Source organism: Heloderma suspectum, chromosome 8 (assembly GCF_057233095.1).
Source record: "Heloderma suspectum isolate Gila_16-S chromosome 8, 16-S_ref, whole genome shotgun sequence".
NCBI classification, from domain to species: domain Eukaryota; kingdom Metazoa; phylum Chordata; class Lepidosauria; order Squamata; family Helodermatidae; genus Heloderma; species Heloderma suspectum.
The window spans coordinates 48,632,012-48,652,330 of record NC_139465.1 but is presented as its reverse complement, the minus strand read 5'-3'; the positions used below and the strand labels follow the sequence as shown (position 1 = coordinate 48,652,330).

General features: G+C 47.0%; 1 protein-coding gene across 5 annotated transcripts in view; it reads right to left on the bottom strand.

Annotated features, from left to right (window-relative positions):
- LOC146339185 (fatty acyl-CoA hydrolase precursor, medium chain-like) overlaps positions 1-20,319 on the bottom strand; it is a 68,534-nt gene that overhangs the window by 6,661 nt on the left and 41,554 nt on the right. For all 5 annotated transcript variants that reach the window (XM_084812356.1, XM_084812358.1, XM_084812359.1 and 2 more), the window contains 3 exons: positions 16,135-16,215; positions 12,610-12,757; positions 11,139-11,288 (listed from right to left, as the gene is read on the bottom strand). In XM_084812356.1, the coding sequence (XP_084668482.1) occupies positions 11,139-11,288; positions 12,610-12,757; positions 16,135-16,215 (379 nt within the window). The remainder of the gene's footprint in view (positions 1-11,138; positions 11,289-12,609; positions 12,758-16,134; positions 16,216-20,319) is intronic.

Genomic DNA, 20,319 nt, shown 5'->3' with positions numbered 1-20,319 from the left:
CCATTTCCAGGTACTGGAGGATGAGACTGGAGGACAGCTTGCAGAGGAAGAATCACAGGGGAACCTGCATGAGAGCGAGCAAGAGGCTGAAGGTCAGCCAAGCAGAGGTGATGAAAGCAAGGCCTACAACCACAAGAACAGTAGTAGGATCGAAAGCCAAGTATGTCGCGACTGCGACTGCGTGGGATCGAAAGCCAAGTATGTCGCGAAGACCCATGGACTCGCCAGGTATGCCATCTCCCGGGAGGACAGATTAGAGATGTGACTGAAGGGTTGCCTGCCCTCCTAAAGCCCACTGACAGGTATCCCTTTCTTCTCATCCATGTGGGAACAAATGATACCGCCAAGCGGAGCTACGAAGAAATCACATCAGACTTTGAAGCTTTCAGAAGGAAACTCAAGAACTTTGGGGCCCAGAGAGTTTTCTCATCCATCCTTCCAATAGTTAGAAGAGGGATAGAAAGGGAAAGAAAAATACTCCAGGTGGATGACTGGCTACGAAGGTGGTGCCAACAAGAGAGATTTGGATTCTGGGACCACGGGCTCTCCTTCCTGGAAGATGGACTGTTGGCAATGGATGGATTGCACCTCACAAAGGATGGGAAGAATGTGTTTGGCCACAGCATGAAGAACTTTATCAGGAGGGCTTTAAACTGAATGCTACAGGGAAGGGAGGCGTAAAGTTGGGAACAATGGACGAAGGCTCATGCACTGCAACGGAGAGAACAGCTCTAATAGCGCCTAATAATAGTCTTTAGACACATGTAGGAAGAAAGCCAGACTATGAAGCACATGGTCTTTGATGTCTATACACTAATGCCCAGAGTATGGGAAACAAACAGAACGAACTTGAACAGGAGGGAAATTATGACTTGAAAGGTGGAACTGAGACTTGGTGGGATGACTCCCATGACTGGAATACAGCAGTTGAAGGATATAACTTGTTCAAAAAGAACAGGGGGAACAGAAAGGGAGGTGGGGTTGCACTATATGTGAAAAATACATATCTCTGCACAGAAATACAAGAGGATGAGCTTGGTAGCCCCATCGAGAGCATCTGGGTTAAAATCAATGGAGCAAAGAATGAAAGGAACATGGTGGTCAGAGTCTACTACCGGCCACCCAATCAAGGAGAAGACGAGGATGAAACTTTTGAAAAGCAAACTGCCAATGTTTCAAGGAAGGAGGATGTAGTAGTAATGGGGGACTTCAATTTCCCTGATATTTGTTGGGGAGACAAATTCTGCATAGGAGTGCACGAAAGCCACTTACCTGGTCTCGCAGCTTTTCGCAGTGGGGGGGAGGCGCTTCGCTGCTCTCCCCCCGAAATTCAGGCCGGGGGGGAGGCTTTCCGCCTCACCTGGCCGAAATTCAGGCCGGGGTGAGGCGCCTTGCTTCGCCCGGCCGCGAAATAAAAAGTAAAAAAAAAAAACGCCCCTGTGATAGGCTACGTGACGATTTACGTAGCCTATCACGGCTGACTTTGCAAATCTAGCCGTGATAGGCTACGTTAATCGTCACGTAGCCTATCACGGGGGCGTTTTTTTTTTTTAACTTTTATTGGAATGGCGGCGGCGGCAGCCAGTCGAAAGATCGGCTGCCGCCCCCGCCCCTAATGAAGACCCGACAAACCGCCGCCGGGACCCGCCGCCGGGAGGGACATTCGGGAAAGGTAAGTCCCGTCCCGGGGGGGGGCGGGGGGCGGAGAATTTCTCCCCGAAACTTCTTCGGGGGGCCGAACACGTTGGCGCTCAGCCCCCTAAAGTTTCGGGGAGAAATTCTCCGCCAACCCTAATTCTGCAAAACATGGCCCCTGCAGGAAATTCCAGAATTGTGTGGCAGATAACTTCCTCCTACAGAAAGTAGAGGAAGGAACTAGAGGATCGGCTATCCTTGACTTGATCTTAACCAACAGAGATGACTTAGTGGGTAAAGTAGCAGTTACAGGAACTCTGGGGGAAAGCGACCATGTTATACTTAAGTTCTTGGTTCTAAGGGAAGCAGGAAAGTGGATTTTAATAAACTCAGAACAATGAACAGTAAGGTCCCACGGCAAGCGACTCTAATGAGAAAAGGCGTCCAAGATGGGTGGGAGTTTTTAAAAAAGGAAACTCTCAAGGCTCAATTACAAACTATTCCAACAAGAAGAAAAGGTGGAAGACAACAGAAGAAGCCAATGTGGCTTCACAAAAAGCTTAGAGATGACCTAAAAACAAAAAAGGACACATACAGGAAGTGGAAGGAAGGCCAAGCAACAAAGGAAGAGTACAGGCAGGTAGCACAGAACTGCAGGGATGGTATCCGGATGGCTAAAGCTGAGAACGAGCTGAGGTTAGCGAGGGATGCTAAAAGCAACAACAAGGCTTTCTTCAGCTACGTGCACAGTAAAAGGCAGAGGAAAGAAATGGTGGTTCAGCTATTAAATAAGGACAGCAAAATTATAACAGATGACAAAGAAAAGGCAGAGGTGCTCAATTCCTACTTTGGCTCAGTCTTCTCCCAAAAGAGGGTCTATGACCCCCCTGGCAAAGGAAAAGTACAGGCTGAAGGGGCAGGATTGCAGCTTGAGATCAACAGGCATATGGTCAAGGAACACCTAATGACTTTGAATAAGATCAAATCTCCAGGGCCAGGTGAACTGCATCCTAGAGTAATAAAGGAACTGGCCAAAGAACTCCCAGAACCACTATCTATTATCTTTCAGGACTCATTGAGGATGCGTGAAGTGCCAGTTAACTGCAGGTGGGCTAATGTTGGCCCTATCTTCAAAAAGGGCAAAAAGGAGGAACCTGGGAACTACAGACCAGTCAGTCTGACATCAATCCCTGGGAAAATTCTGGAGCAGATGATAAAGCAATCCATCTGGAAGCACCTTCAAAACAATGCAGTGATTCCTCAAAGCCAACATGGATTTGTCAAGAACAAATCCTGCCAGATGAATCTGATCTCATTTTCCCTTGTGGACTGTGGGAATGTTGTGGACATAATATACCTCGACTTCAGCAAAGATTTCGACAAAGTGCCCCATGATATCCTGATGAGCAAACAGGCTCAAAGTGGGCTAGATGAAACAACGATCCGGTGGATCCACAGTTGGCTACAGAATCAGACTCAAAGAGTGCTTCTCAATGGGACCTTCTCCAACTGGGGAGAGGTAACGAGTGGGGTACTGCAGGGCTCAGTCCTGGGCCCAGTGCTCTTCAACTTTTTTATTAATCACTTGGATGAGGAGGTGCAGGGTATGCGTCTCAGATTTGCAGATGACACAAAATGGGCGGGATAGGTAATACCTTGGAAGACAGAAACAAAATTCAAAATGGTCCTGATAGACTGGAGCGCTGGGCTGAAAACAACAGAATGAAATTTAATAGGGAAAAATGCCAAGTTCTGCACGTAGGAAAAAACAAAACAAAATGCACAGTTACAAGATGGGGGATACTTGGCTCAACAATACTACAAGTGAGAAGGATCTTGGAATTAGATCACAAGCTGAATATGAGCCTACAATGTGATGTGGCTGCAAATAAGGCAAATGCTCTTTTGGGCTGCATTAATAGAAGCATAGTTTCCAAATCCTGGGAAGTACTAGTTCCCCTCTATTCAGCACTGGTTAGGCCTCATCTGGAGTACTGTGTCCAGTTCTGGGCACCACATTTTAAGAAGGATGCAGACAAGCTGGAGAGGGTTCAGAGGAGGGCAACGAAGATGATCAGGGGACTGGAAACAAAGCCCTATGAAGAGAGACTGAAAGAACTGGGCATGTTTAGCCTTGAGAAGAGAAGTCTGAGGGGAGATAGGATAGCGCTCTTTAAGGACTTGAAAGGTTGTCTCAGAGAGGAAGGCCAGGATCTCTTCTTGATCATCCCAGAGTGCAGGACATGGAATCATGGGCGCAAGTTACAGGAAGCCAGATTCTGGCTGAACATAAAGAAAAACTTCCTGACTGTCAGAGCAATACAACAATGGAACCCATGACCTAGGGAGGTGGTGGGCTCTCCCACACTGGAGGCCTTCAAGACGAGGCTGGACTGCCATTTGTCAGGGATGCTCTGACCTGGATTCCTGCATTGAGAGGGGGGTTGGACTTGATGGCCTTGCAGCCCCCTCCCAACCCTCCTATTCTATGATTCCATGTGGATGGGGCTCTAGAGGGGACTGGAAGATCAGGTGCTTCACTTGTGGGGGCTCCAGGATCCATTCTGTCATTGGAGGCTCAAGTGGCCCTCTGTGACTCAGAGCACCTTTTACCAGCTTTAGCTATGACCCTATTGAGAGGTGGATAACCTAGCTCCAGTGATAAGCTTCCATCTGGATTACTGTAATGTTTTGTATGTGGGGCGGCCTTTGAAGAAGGTCTGGAAACTTCAGCTAATGCAAAATATGGCTGCGAGAATTCTAACTGGGAGCAGGCGCAACGATCATGTTACAAGTTGTCCTCTCTTGCCTGCACTGGCCCAATTTGTTTCCGGGCCCAGTCCAAAGTGCTGGCTTCAACTCTTGTGGCTTGAGATAAATAAGCCAGGCGAGTGGAATGTTGATAAGGTGAGAGTCTTGGCAACAGTTGCTGGGGAAAATGGGAGGTGGGGAGGAGAGCGATTAGAAAAGGCAGTTGGGGGGAGGGAGAAGAGGAAGGGAGGGAAGGTGGTGCTTTTGGGAAGAGAAGGTTTATAATGACCATGTGAGCAGGAAGCCAAGATGAGGTGCTGATTGGATCATCTGGGGGACAGAATGGCTGTGAGGAGCTGGAGACCTGCTACCTTAAAGACCAGTGGTGTAGTGGAGGCAGGGCTCACAGGGACGCAGCCCCGGCACTTTTTCATTAGTAGGGACTCTGATGTCATCTGCCAGCCCCCCTAGAATTCCCTGTTCCCTCTGAGCTCAGCTGCAATCCTCACTGTAGCTGCGGGAGGAATGAATTTTCCAAGCAACAATATATTGTTCCATGTTGGAATGCAAAGTATTTGGGATGACTTGGTCTGGAATGGGCAATTAAGACCTACTCGTTTTACCAAAGACGTGCTCCTGGTGGAGAGGAAAACAACTAGAACTGGTTTGTTGATATGGATCAACACAGCCTGAAATTTTTGGACTGCCCTTGGAGACTGTCTCAATGAGCTCCTGCATGTCCAAATTTACCACTACACTAGTGTGTGTGTGTGTGTGTGTGTGTGTGTAGTTCAATCCAGCTGGGTGTGTAGATGTTTCTGTTGGAGGGGGAGATATAAGGAAGGAGCTTAGGGAAGGCTAATGGGTAATGTTGGGGTGCTAAGGGAGTGTGCAAGGGGGCTGTTTAAATGAGAAGGGCTGAGTTGAGGGCGGAGTTGAGAGGGTGACACTTCCATAGAGTATCATATTTTGAAAACCTAAAATGTTTGTGTTTGAGTGAGTGAGTGAGTGAGTGAGTGAGTGGGTGGGTGGGTGAAAAAGATTTTAACACCCCTGCATTTTTTTCTCAGAGGTCCAGTTGAAATCCCCCTGCCTTACTCTCAGCTGCACTGTTTGTGGATCCCAGTTGAAGGCTGCATATCCTACAAGGCTGTACAATCTTAGAAGGGGGTGCGGCTGTGGCTGCCATGAAGGGACCCCATGAAGGGACTTCGGTATTTGCCTCTACATTACTGTTAGTGACATGCAAGCAGCTAACAGTTGGAGAAGGGAGAGCAAAGACCCTGTGTGCGCACACAGCAGTGGGACTGGAGGAGCTGCAAGAAAGGACAAAGGTGAAGTGAGGGAGGGGAAAGTTATTGTTATTTATTGTTACTCACTTGAAATCAGAAAAACTTTGTTAATGTAGCTCTGTTTGTCTGAAGCCTTTAATTCCCTACTCAGATCTTTCTTTATATGAACAGTGGTCCCAGCTGCCATGTTTTTGGTGTCATAATCAGGATCTGAGAGAAGGCGGTTCAGCAAATGTGGATACTGGGGATGCGCAAACACCTCCAAGGCAGAATTGTATGGCCCTTCCTATGCTGCCATATTATGCTAGGGCCCCATGGTTTCCCTCTTATTCTGGGGAGCCAGAACAGGGAAAACTTTGGGGTTCATCACATGGTGCTTTTATCCTGCTACTGAGATGGCTCCCTCTCGGAAGTTTGTGGGCTCTTTACATGACGCCATTAACATCCAAGGCACCTCCTGCAATTTCCTCCAGCCTATCCATGTTTTTCCCAAACGCAAAAAGTGTGGTATATTTTCCAGCCCACGGAACAGGAACATTTCATGGCCATGACTTCCCCATGAAATTCTCCAACAGTGGAAGAAACCACTGTGTCTGCCTACTGTGGGCGTTTGTTTTCAGTTGCTGGGGGCGTGGTCAGGATGATGAAGGCACTGAGGATGGGAGTGGGGTTGCACGGAAGGAGAGCCAAGCAGATTTGACAGGCGCGAGGGCAAGAACTGCCTGCCAATTGTGTCTCCTGCCTCTCCTTTTCTGAATCGGAGGGAGAAGAGGGTAAAATGCCTCCCTGCAACAAGGGATGTCAGAGAATTCCGCCATGGATCCCAGGGAGGCCAACTTCCAGTGAATTCGGGCCCCCGGAATCCATGGTGGAACGGAGCAACCCACCCCACCACCCCGCAAAAGCCCTGCAAAACGGAGCCTACCTGGCTGCGGCTCCAGTGGCGGTGGCTCCAGTGGCGGCGGCAGCTCTGGCCACTGCCGGGCTGCGGCCACAAATGGCGGCCGCTACACCGGCCATTTGTGTCCCTTTGCTGAGCCATGATAGGCTAGATAAATATTTACGTAGCCTATTGTAGCAGCCATATCGGGGGTCAGACTAAGTGGTCTCATGTTCTTGCTGAGCTACCATAGTTTAGCAAGAAAATAGCAATGTGGAAACTTCCTGACTTATCTGCCAGGCTGAAGTTAAGTCAAATTGTATATCATGTCCCTGTTCTTTGCTTATTGCATACTATGTTCCTGTTCTTTACTTATCGTACCCTATGACCCATTTCCTGTACCATAAACAACTGAGCCAACTGCAAAACCGCAAGAGAAGGGGTGGGGGGGAGAGTCGTCTGTGTGTCACCATATCTATAAAAGCAATGTGTTAATGTGCCTTGGGGCTTCTGGCTTTTAGAAGTGATTCCAGCCTTAAGCCCGCGCATTAAATAAAGAAGTACTCCTTTTCCTTCACTCCGTGGTCTCTCTGACTCTGATTTCTGCAACACTATCACGGCAAAAGCGGGGGCGCAAATAGCGCAGGGGACGCCATTTGCATCCCCGCTCTTTGCCGTGATAGGCTATGTAAATATTTACGTAGTCTATCACGGCTTAGTGAAGGGATGCAAATGGCGGCCGCTATGCCGGCCGCCATTTGCGTACGCAGACCTGCTGCAGCCAGATGTCCGTCTGCGGATGCACCCAGCCGGCGGCTCCGCGGAGTCGCCGCAGAGTGGAGCCAGCCGGGGAGGATTCCGGGGGCGGGATGGAGAGCCTCCCCCCCACACCACGGATGCCACTTACGAAACAGGTAAGTGGTTTCATACATCCCTACATCCCTGATCCCCCACCCCACCAAGCTCAGAAGCAACATCCTCTGCTGTTTCAGAGCACCCTATTAAGTTCAATGGTGCTTACTCCTGAGTAAGTGTGCCAAGGGTTGCAGATTTACAACACAATCTTATGTTTTATGTCTACTCAGAAGTAAGTCAGAGGTTTCCTGGGGGCTGCGAGAAAACAGTTCAGCAGAAGTTGAGCTACGAAAACAAGACTCCCCCTGCCCCTCCTTTGCACACACGCCAGGGAGGGAGGGAGGGAGGCACTCCCTCAGTGCAAACCACGGGGCTGCCCTGTAAAGCAGCCTTCCTAATCCCGCAAAGAAACCGAAAGCAGGAAGCTCCGGAAAGGATGTGGGTTTTTGCAGGGGTTATGCTTAATGTAGAGACACCCCCGTCTGATTTTAAGCAAAAAAAATAGAAAGAGTACTGAAGCTGCATCAGAAACCAGAAGAACATAAGGGGGACATTGTCCTGGGGCAGCTTGAAGGGCCACCTGAGGGAGAACAGGGTTTGGGTGCCAGAAGAAAAGGCAACAGCGGGACAGATTTTTAAGAATATGAGCACTGTGTTTGCCCGGAAAGGAAAGGAAAGGAAAGGAAAGGAAAGGAAAGGAAAGGAAAGGAAAGGAAAGGAAAGGAAAGGAAAGGTTCCTCCTGTGCAAGCGCCGGGTCATTACTGACCCCCTCATGCAAATACAAGGCCAGTTTTCTTCTTTAAGCAGGGGGTAGAGGAATCACAGCTTTATTAAATCAACAGGTTGGAGGAACAAGCTCAGACTACTGAGGAGTTGGAGCCTGGTAGTTTGGGAAACGCTGGGGAGAAATTAAAGGACCTGGTCACTGATGGCAGGAGGGATGAGGCCCTTAGCAGAAAATTGTGGATGCACTGAAGCCAACATACACGGGAGAGCCTTGGGGATTGCTTTCAGTTCGCCTTGCAACTCTGGGAATGGGAATCTTTGCTTGTCTGAATCCTTTAATTTCCTGCTCAGATCTCTATTTGAATGAACCTGTGGCCCCGGCTGCCATACGCCACATGGTTTGGTGCCTCAGTACATGGTGGAATGCCTCCTCCCACGCTCTAAGGCCATCCACAGGAGCCCTTCAAGTGCCCCCTCATTTGGAGCCCTGAGGGTGACCACGAGAGAGAGGCTCTTTCAGCGGCAGCCCCCCGCTCTGGAAGTTCTCCTGGCGTCCACACTGCTGACTTTCCAGTGCCAGGCAGAGACTTTCAGGTTCTCCCAGACTTTATAAAAATGTTCAAAGACTTCTAAAGTATTTTAAATATATTAGTATTGTTGTGTTTTATTATCTAAATACCTGCATGTGATATTGGATTTTATGCTGTCATGCTATGCTTATTAGTTTTATACTGTTGATTTTATTTGTATTTTTATTATTATTGTAAAATGAGTAGGTAAAGTTATTTGATGAGGCATTTAATAAATTTGATAAATAATAATAAATAACGGAACACATCAAGAAATTAAATGAAAATAAATTGAGCCTGGGACTTTCACCTTTTACTACTATTAACTATAATGAACAAACTGAACAGGGTTACTTTGTTTTAAAAACACATTAATTCATTTTGATTGATTTTAATGTGTCTGTGTGGTTGACATCTTCAGCCACTAGGGACAGTTTCCTCACCAGCACATCGCTTTGCAGTCCAGACAGTTCGAGGACCCGGGAGATTAGCAGGCTGAGGACCTGCGGGGGGGGGGGCAGCTCCCCCCAGGGGAATGGCGTGGACAGAGCCCCCCTTCAGGGGTGGCGCACAGGGCGCCCACGGACACGGCCTCCTTCGGACCAGGCGGGCAAAAGGTGTCCAACTCTGACAGACGCCTCAGCTTGCTTGCAGCCTTCACTGTGTCGGTAAGGGCTGTCCAGGTGAAGCCTGGGTCCATTTGCTAGTAGGGTATGCAAGGGAACTCCGAGTCAACTTTATAAAATGATAGCTAATCTTAATATGACCTGGGATGCTTATTTGAGTAAATGGGAAAATGATTTAGGTTGGCAAATCACTAAAGATTTTGGGATTGGATTAGAACAGGGGTGGGCAGGAAGTAGATCTCCAGAGGTTCCGGACTTGACTTCCCAACATTCCTGACCATTTGGCCATGCTGGCAGGGGATTCTGGGAGATGACGTCCAAAACCTCTGGAGATCCACCTTCTCCCAACCCCTAGGTCGGAGAACATAATTTAAAGAGTACACTCCATATGACTTTTAAAGAGAACTTTTAGAAATTACTCTTTAGATGGTACTTGGCACCACTCAGGCTTTGCAAGCCTACGAACGGGCAGAGGACGGGCGTTAAAAGTGCAGTTCCGGTGGAGCAAATATAATTGGTCCTGGTCTCAAATGGTGAATCTTTGGGGGATGGTAAAGGGTTAAATTATGAAAATTGTAGGTGTTGCGCTCTGTTCAGACCCATTGGTATTTTTATTTGGATATATAAAAGATCTAGTTCCAGCTGACAATGGGGAAATGACTATTCACCTACTGACAGCTGCCTGTACAGCAACAAGCTATAGGTGGGAGAAAGTTCCCCTTCCAACCATTGACCATTGCATGAGGATTTGGGGGTTTATGTCTATGATTAAATTAACTAGCATGATTTGAGTCAGAGAAAGACAGTTAATAAATAATTGTTTTATAGAAAAATTGAGTCTTTTTATTTTATATTGGAATGAGAAAGTTCAGGAGTCAATACAACCTCATTTACTGTTAGGGCGATCTGGCTGGTATGAGTTTGATTATGTTTATATTAATATTTCATTAATATAATTATTACTAATTAATAACAATATTTATTAATATATTATATATGAAGGGATGCAATATGGAAGTTAATTGATAAATTTATTTGGAATGATTTAATAAAATAACCTAAACTCAGAATTAAAATGAGAGAGAGAGAGAGAAGATAGACAGAGAGAGAGAGAGAGGGAGAGAAATTGATCACTTTTTGGAACTATAGATTGCTGGTGTGGGAGGACTGATTCAGACTGGGCCCACAGCAGGGGGCAAAGGGTTAAATCCACCCTACCCACCACACTAGGGTCTCTGATCTGGATTGGGAGCCCTGCAAAAAAAGAAGACATAGCTGCAAGCTACGATTGCACATTTCACTTACATAATAATGAAAGTAATCAACATGCACATGCGTGTGCACACGCATGCACACGCCCTCTGCTGTTGCCGCAAAGTAGAACACCAGACTGGCTGATCACGCCACCAAGCTGCTGCTGCATTAACTCGGGGCATCCTCCTTGCCACCCATTTCCTCAGTCAATCCTTGGTCCTTCTGATTGGCTAGGGGACCAGATATGCCCAAATATGGCATCCAAGCAGTGCGGGTCTCCCTGGTGAAGTGCCTGGTATGCCAGATATGACTTGACTCATGAAGTGAAGGTTAGACTGGAGCATGTGCAGAGCTCTGCTCCTTTTGAACATGTGCAACTCCACCCTGAAGCAAACCAATTCCTGTTTGCAAACAGCAGCAGTTTGGTATTCAGCAGGCAGGAGAGGGTAGAATATCAGTTTGGAGGTTGAGGAGCTAGGAATATGCTGCCACAGTCAGGTTTCTGTCCCCACCACCCATCATGACAGACCACCCCGATAATATCCTTACTAAGAATGACTGAGTCGCTTCTTAAGAATGGTCCTCCAAATACAAAGCCAAGCTCATCACCATGATCTGCCTTTACAAAGTTTGGTTTTGTATCTTTGAATGCCATGGGCCTGTGCTGGAATTCATAAAAGTAGACTGGAGCACTAGAATCTGAGAGAGAGAGAGAGAGAGAGAAAGAGAGAGATCATTGTTTTCAGCTGTCACTGGCAATCAAGCATTCCCTAACTGCAGAATATTTATTTGTTTGTTTGTTTGTCCCCTGCCTTTCTACCAAAATATGTCACTGAAGGTGACTTACAGAAACAATTAAAACTGATTAAAACAATACATTAAAATACAATAAAAACATAACCCATTAGATCAATAGGAGAACATACATGACGTAGGATGGCTGTAATCCAGAGGAGCACACACTGCTCATTAGCATGCTGGTTCATATCACATCGACCCCTCGTACGTGGCCACAGCGATGCCTGCTTTCGCAGGTCGGCGGGTGCCCTCTGCGCGGGGCGGCCTTTGAAAAGTGTTTAGGAACAGCAGCAAGTCCAGAATGCTGCACCCAGACTATTGATCTGGGGCAGTTTAAGGAAGCACGTGGCTTGCATGTGAAAACAGCTTCAGTGGCGACCAGTCTCTGCCCAGGCATAATTCAAGGTGCTGGTTTGAACTGGGCTGCCACCTCAGGCTCACATGACACCTGTCCTCAAAGATCTGCACTGGCTTCCAGTTTGTTAGGCTGGGTGCAGCCTAAGGCTGGAGCGGAACACAGCTCTGAGCTGGAGCGGAATGTGGGCTCATCTTGTATTTGAGGCGTTATGAGTCCCTGAGTTTGGGTGACCTTTCTATTCTGCACGACTCCCACAAAAGCACCACACTGTATACTATACAGGATGGGCTGGATCCAGGATCTGCCTTCCACGAGAGGAAGGGCTCCAACTCATGGAAGGTCCCTCTGCCCAGTTTGGGGGGCTCCCCCCCCCCGAGCTCACCACATTCAGCAGGATCTCCTGACTCTCTGTCTAGCATTTTCAGGGGTCTGGAGGGGCTGCCATGAGAAGGCGGGTGGGGAAGTGCACTTCTCTTTGCACAGCTGATCCAGCATAAATCTGGCTCCAACCCGATACGCTTCCAACAGTCTAGGCAGCGAGGGCAATGCAGATGAGCTGACGTGCTGAGGGCCAAACGTGACACAAGGTCAGCACAGCCCTCTTGTCTTTAAGTGCAGGTCTGTCCCAGTCCCCTGTAAAGCAGAGGAGGGGAGGGGGGGAAGAGGAAAGGGGCCATGTAGGGGAGGGGTGCTGAGCCCTCCCTGTCCCTGCAGCTTGCCTCTCCACTGCCCTTCCCCACCCTTTCGGGTGCACTTCTCCGCAATTGACTGTAGCTGCCATTGTGGAGTAAGTGAGGATTTTTCCCAACACTAAAGGTTATAATGCTTGCAGTGGTAACGCTGCTATTTCCAACATGAATTCACCTCTGTGATATCTGGCTATTTGAACAGCAGGAACAACAAAGAGGGCATCTCCCATCATATCCTGAAAGCGATCTCGTAACTTTATACGGTCTTCTGTATTTCCCAAATACTCATCCAATACCATCTGCACAGACTCAGGTGGGAAACTCTGCAAGAAAGAGTTTAACAGATATGTTAAATCATTTGCTCCCACGTCACCTTTTGGCTCTTTACTAACAGCCATTATCTAGCACAGGGGCAGGCACTGTGATGGCCATGGGCACCAATGCACTCTTAGACCCCTTTCTTGGTGCCCTACTCCTCCTACATCTTCTTCTTCTTCATTTATTTATTTATTTTAAATAACAATTTAACAATTACTATTAAAATAGTAATTAATAAATATAAATAATATTTTAATAAAATATTAAAATAACAGTTACTACCAGAGTAAGAAATTTTGCTTCTAAGCAAAGCTGCTCCTATCTTCTTTCCCTGCACATTTCTACACCAGGCTAAAACCCACAACTTCACCAGGGCTTTCTGCTTCTGTCTTCTTTGCAGGATTACAACGGGCTCCTTTAGACAGTGAGCATGTGATGTGGAACTGAAAATATCATCTCTCAGCCATGCTCTATATGTTCAATGAAGCAGCGCCATCTAGTGGCTGAATTATAGCACTATGCCAGCATTACACACTGGCGATATCCTGCTTTTTAAAAAATGCCACATATATCCAGTCTTTTTGAAAGCGGAATAAACAGGAGAAAGTGTGGGAGATGTCCTGGAGGTTGACAATGTCATGTAAAAGATCCTCACGCTTCCATGAGTGGCCAGTCATGAGTGTGCAATAAATCACTCGTGTAGAGGAACCCCCTATGAATACCCCCGAGTCACACGTGGGGCTCAGAAACATTTTTAGGAGATGGAGATAGTGAGTGGATGCAGGCTGATGTTTTTCATCTGCTGCACACCCATTTTATGGTAGTGCCCAGGACAGTTTCTCAGATTTCTAGGTTTGCAAGTGGTTAAGGATGATTGGTTGATGCTTGTTTTTGTCTTTGTTTTTGGTGTTTTACCCCCATTTGGTAGTGAGGTACAACAGCAAGGAGTACTGACATGTTTAGTTACACAGAGGAACAGATCACCACATTATTAGATGCACTGGCATTTTTTAACAACATAAAAGAGGTTACAGATGACAAGGACAATTGGGATAGGTTTTGACAGATGATTATGACAGATCACTATCACATTATGATGGATGATTTAGACTGAAAATTATGAAATTAGATACACATGCTGGAGCCTTGAGAGACTATTGCAAAATTATAAGAATCCCAAGAGCCATTTTTTCACTTGAGGCTCAGGTGGCCTCAGTGGCACAGTGGCCTTCTACCAGCTTCAGTAGCCTTGAAGATCTTGTGTTAAGAGAAGTAAATAAAATTGGGGGGAGGGGGAAAGCAACCTCTCCATGGTACAATCTGACCAGAGAAGAGAATTTGGCACTGAGAAATTTGCAAAAAATATTGTTTTCAAATAGGCAGATAAAGGCAGCACACTTTATGGACAAGGATAACGATGTGGAAGTAGCATATAGGCAACTGGGAAATGACAACTATTATATACAAGGGAAATCCCACAGATAGGATCAAAAAGGATATTGTTAGTATATTGGATGATGGGTTAATAAAAGCTCAGATATCAAGATCCACTTACGAGTTTTTGTTAGAAACAGAGGAGAGGATTCCCCAATTTTATCTCTTGCCCAAGATCCACAAAAATATGTTCTCTGTACCAGGCCACCCCCCACCCCCATCATTTCAGAATGTGATTCTATATTGGACCCTCTTTCCACGTTCATAAACCATTTCTTGAAGCCTTTTGTTCCATTAATAACTTCCTGTTTGAGCGATAAAATGCATTTTTGCAGTTCATCAAGGATATTGTTTCAGGGGGGAATCAATGTGGCTGATCGTCATGGATGTAGTTTCTTTGTGTACTAACAAAACCCAAGGGATGGAGGTTATTGAATGTACATTGAATAAGGGAGCGATCCTATCTGGGTGGATGGCTGCCTCCGAGCCCAGGGCTGACCGCCTGCCCAGTGCAAGGCACGAGGAGTGGTGATGAGCGGATCTCCTCCTCGCTCCCCCCACCCTCCTTCCATGGCTAGACAGCCAGTTTCGGCTGTCTAGCCACAGGACCTTGGAGCACGGGAAGCGGCAGCCGGCTGGAACATAGGACATGTCGTACCAGCATTCCCGACCTCCCTGCCCCGGCCCGCCCCCGGGCACACCACTCCATGGTGCTCCATGCGCTCTCCCAAGCAACGGGCCGATCCGCACTGCCTGCGAGGGGTGCGGGAGGGGGTTGGGGTCAGCTCTCCAGGAGCTGACCTCAGAGTGCGGGCTCCAGGTCAGTTGGGAGCCAACCTCTCCTATGGCCATCTAGCCGCTGACCCAGGGATAATAGATCAGGTTGGAGAGAGAAAAGAGGGCTGGGTGAGTAGAGGGACCTTGTAGCTCAAGGGAAGAAGCAGCAGAGAGAAGAAGAAACCCCATTAGTGGGGTGGAGAGGAGAGGCAACGCCAGACCGGTAAGCCACTGAAACGTTTGTAGGTGGCTTTTATGCGCAGAAAACTTAGCCATTCTTTCCATGGGAAGTCTCTATTTCACTGTACCTCCCTGGGGCAAGAAGAGTAGCCATGCTTTCCAAGCCTAATGACTCTGGAGGACAGCACTGCTGCAAATCAACTTCCTGTGAAGATCAAAGGTCCAGAAAAGGCAAAGGAAAAATATTCCAATATAGCCAATGAGAAAGGCTTTCTCTCCTGGATAGAGAACATCAGTTGGGATCCCTACAATTCGACAGGGAGGGAACATCATTGGCATCTCTGACCATTTGTGGGTCCTGTAAATTTGGCATCTAGTTAGGGTAGGTTTTTCCCCAGATTAAAATTGGAAACACCCCTTGCTATTATACCATCTAGATTTTAGAGCATAAGAGGAAGGCATTCTCTGTACGACTGCAGGATGATAGCCTAGTCTGTCTTGCCTTTCCGCTTCTGCCCTGCTCTTGGTCCACTCCATCACATGATGCTTCTGGAGCTTCCTATGCCATTCTCTGCACCACTGGCCGCATCAAGGAAACCCTGCGCACCCTCCCTCCTTCCCTCAGGGAATATTATCCCTGCCCATGTGTTGGCAGAGTGGTGCCGGAGCAGTGCTGTAGGGGACCTTCCACTCAAAAGGACACAGAGCAGTAGATCCATCCAACATGCTGGCTGAATGTCCCCACTTTTTATTCCCACCATATGGGAATTCCTGCTGTACAGCTACACTGAATGACATCACAAAAGGCAAAGGGCTGGAGGGAAGAGGCCCAAGGAAGAGAGCTCTTCCGTGCTTTCCAAGTATTTCTGCCCCATGTTTCTGCCCTTGTATATCCACCATCAGAATTGTATTTTCGGAGTCATAATAGGGCTTGTACAACAATAAAGCATTCTTGGGACCCACAACCTTGGCACATTTGCTCATCTCTTACCCAGAGGGAGGATATCTTCTGGAATGCTGCAGTTATGTTCTGTCTATCCATGCCTTCTGTTATGCCTTGGAAATTCATTGCCTGGGTAGTTAACATACAGATTTCACATTAGATATTGTACAAACAACCTGTGGTATTGTCATCTTTCTCACTGCTCTCTTTTGTGGCTTCCTTCAGCCACAATCCACCAGGAACTTCCCTGCACAAACCTCATCGGCACGACTGTGATGTGTCCCAGCACCCCCCCTTCCATGCTGCAACTCAATGGCAGCAGCGCACCTTGCATTCGGTGTGCCTTCTCTTCTTGCCAGATCTCTGATGGCCAGGGGGTTAGTCTTACTTCCTGTGGCCCCCTGAAATATTACCCCAGGCACCAATGCCCAGAAGAAGAAATGGAGGAGACACTGCTCATAAATGCCCTTCTCCTTCCTCCTCTGTTCTGCTTTGGTGCCTTTGGTTTCCACCTGTCTTTTCACTTCTTTGGAATAGGTGCCACCTTAGGTATGGATATGGATAATACCTTCTCTGCTAGTTCCCTTGGTTCACTGACAGGCTTAAACTGAAAGTGTCCCTAACGTCCTGTCTCATATTTCCTAGCAGAACAATAGGAAGGTGTTGCCTCTACTTGGAAATTTTCTACTTTCCTGTAGCTGGTCTAGGACAGATAGAAGTAGTCAGCTCTACCATAGGTGGTTATTTTTATCTGGCCCTGATGTTGCCACATGCCTAAGACATCAAGAAGCCTTTTCCAAAATTACATAGAGACCATCCCAGAGGAAGTCACTGATACTATCACCTGACAGTGGTTCTCTTGTTGTTGTTGTTCAGTCGTTCAGTCGTGTCCGACTCTTCGTGACCCCATGGACCATAGCACGCCAGGCCTTCCTGTCCTCCGCTCTCTCCCGGAGCGCGCTCAAGTTCATATTCATTGCATCAGTGATGCTATCTAGCCATCTCATCCTCTGCCGTCCCCTTCTCCTTTTGCCTTCAGTCTTTCCCAGCATCAGGGTCTTTTCCAGGGAGTTTTCTCTTCGCATTAGGTGGCCAAAATATTGGAGCTTCAGCTTCAGTATCTGTCCTTCCAATGAGCAGTCAGGGTTGATTTCCTTTAGGATGGACTGATTTGAGCTCCTTGCAGTCCAGGGGACTCGTAAGAGTCTTCTCCAGCACCATAGTTCGAAAGCATCAATTCTTCGGCGCTCAGCCTTCCTTATAGTCCAGCTCTCACAGCCATACATTACTACTGGGAAAACCATAGCTTTGATACCTTTGTCGGCAAGGTGATGTCTCTGCTTCTTACTGTGCTGTCTAGGTGTGCCATAGCTTTCCTCCCAAGGAGCAAGCGTCTTTTAATTTCATGGCTACAGTCACCATCTGCGGTGATCTTGGAGCCCAAGAAAGTAAAATCTGTCACTGCTTCCATTTCTTCCCCTTCTATATGCCAGGAAGTGATAGGGCCAGATGCCATGATCTTAGTTTTTTTAATGTTGAGTTTCAAACCAGCTTTTGCACTCTCCTCTTTCACCCTCAACAAGAGGCTCTTTAGATCCTCTTCGCTTTCTGCCATTAGGGTGGTATCGTCTGCATATCGGAGGTTGTTGATAATTCTCCCAGCAATCTTAATTCCGACCTCTGATTCATCCAACCCGGCATTTCTCATGATGTACTCTGCATATAAGTTAAATAAGCAGGGTGACAATATGCAGCCTTGTCGTACTCCTTTCCCAATTTTGAACCAATCGGTTGTTCCATCTCTGGTTCTTACTGTTGCTTCTTGACCCTCGTACAGGTTTCTCAGGAGACAAGTAAGGTGGTCTGGTACTCCCATCACTTTAAGAATTTGCCACAGTTTGTTGTGATCCACCCAATCAAAGGCTTTAGCGTAATCAATGAAGCAGAAATAGACGTTTTTCTGGAATTCTCTTGCTTTCTCCATGATGCAGCGAATGTTGGCGATTTGATCTCTAGTTCCTCTGCCTCTTCTAAACCCCGCTTGTACTTCCGGTAGTTCTCGGTTCGCATACTGCTGAAGCCTAGCTTGTAGGATTTTGAGCATCACCTTGCTGGCATGTGAAATGAGCGCAATTGTGCGGTAGTTTGAACACTCTTTGGCGTTGCCCTTCTTTGGAATTGGAATGTAAACTGACCTTTTCCAGTCTTGTGGCCACTGTTGAGTGTTCCAAATTTGTTGGCATATTGAATGCAGCACTTTAACAGCATCATCTTTTAGGATTTTAAGTAGCTCAGCTGGAATACTGTCATCTCCGCTAGCTTTGTTGTTACTAATGCTTCCTAAGGCCCACTTGACTTCACTCTCTAGGATGTCCGGCTCAAGTTCAGTGACCGCACTATCATGGCTATCAGGGACATTCAGATCTTTCCTGTATAGTTCTTCTGTGTATTCTTGCCACCTCTTCTTAATCTCATCTGCTTCTGTTAGGTCCCTGCCTTCTTTGTCCTTTATCATGCCCGTCTTTGCACAAAATGTTCCCTTGAGATCTCCAATTTTCTTGAAGAGATCTCTAGTCTTTCCCATTCTGTTGTTTTCCTTGATTTCTTTGCATTGTTCATTTAAGAAGGCCTTCTTGTCTCCCCTTGCTATTCTCTGGAACTCTGCATTCAGTTGGGTATATCTTCCCCTTTCTCCCTTGCTTTTCGCTTCCCTTCTTTCGTGAGCTACTTGTAAAGCCTCCTCAGACAGCCACTTTGCTTTCTTGCATTTCTTTTTCTTTGGGATGGATTTTGTTGCTGCCTCCTGAACAATGTTACGGACCGTCCATAGTTCCTCAGGCACTCTGTCTATCAGGTCAAATCCCTGAAATCTATTCCTCACCTCCACTGTATATTCATAAGGGATATGATTTAGGTCATACCTGAACGGTTTAGTGGTTTTCCCGACGTTCTTCAATTTAAGCCGAAATTTTGCAAGAAGCAGCTCATGATCTGAGCCACAGTCAGCTCCAGGTCTTGTTTTTACTGACTGTATGGAGCTTCTCCATCTTTGGCTGCAAAGGACATAATCAATCTGATTTCGATATTGACCATCTGGTGATGTCCATGTGTAGAGTCGCCTCTTGTGCTGTTGGAAAAGAGTGTTTGCTATGATCAGCATGTTCTCTTGGCAAAACTCTATTAGCTTTTGTCCTGCTTCATTTTGTACACCAAGGCCATGCCTGCCTGTTATCCCAGTGATTTCTTGACTTCCTACTTTAGCATTCCAATCCCCTATGATGAAGAGGACATCTTTTTTTGGTGTTAGTTCTAGAAGGTGTTGTAGGTCTTCATAGAACCAATCAACCTCAGCTTCTTCGGCATCAGTGGTTGGGGCATAGACTTGAATTACTGTGATGTTGAATGGTTTGCCTTGGATTTGTACTGAGATCATTCTATCATTTTTAAGATTGTACCCCAGTACTGCTTTTCCCACCCTTTTGTTGACTATGAGTGCTACTCCATTTCTTCTAAGGGATTCTTGCCCACAATAGTAGATATGATGGTCACCTGAATTAAATTCGCCCATGCCTGTCCATTTGAGTTCGCTGATTCCCAAGATGTCGATGTTCAATCTTGCCATCTCATGTTTGACCACCTCCAGCTTACCTTGATTCATTGATCTGACATTCCAGGTTCCTAAACAATATTGTTCTTTACAGCATCGGATTTTCTTTTCACCACCAGACACATCCACAGCTGAGTGTCCTTTTGGCTTTGGCCCAGCCGCTTCACTCTTTCTGGCGCTACTTGGAAATACCCTCTGCTCTTCCCCAGTAGCATATTGGACACCTTCCGACCTGAGGGGCTCATCTTCCGGCGTCATCCCTTTTAGCCTTGTGATACGTTCCATGGGGTTTTCTTGGCAAGAATACTGGAGTGGGTTGCCATTTCCTTCTCCAGTGGACCACATTTTGTCAGAACTCTCTGCCATGACCTGTCCGTCTTGGGTGGCCCTGCACGGCATAGCTTATGATTTCACTGAGTTACGCAAGCCCCTTCGCCACAACAAGGCAGTGATCCATGAAGGGGGGTTCTCCTGTTGGATCCTTCTAAACTGGAACATGAAATCTATTTCATAGAGTCATCATGCTGGAAGGGATGTCAACGGTCATCTAGTCCAACCCACTGCAAATGCAGGAACTCCACCAATCCAGTATCCCTGAGAGGAGGCCATTCAGCCTCTCCTGGCAA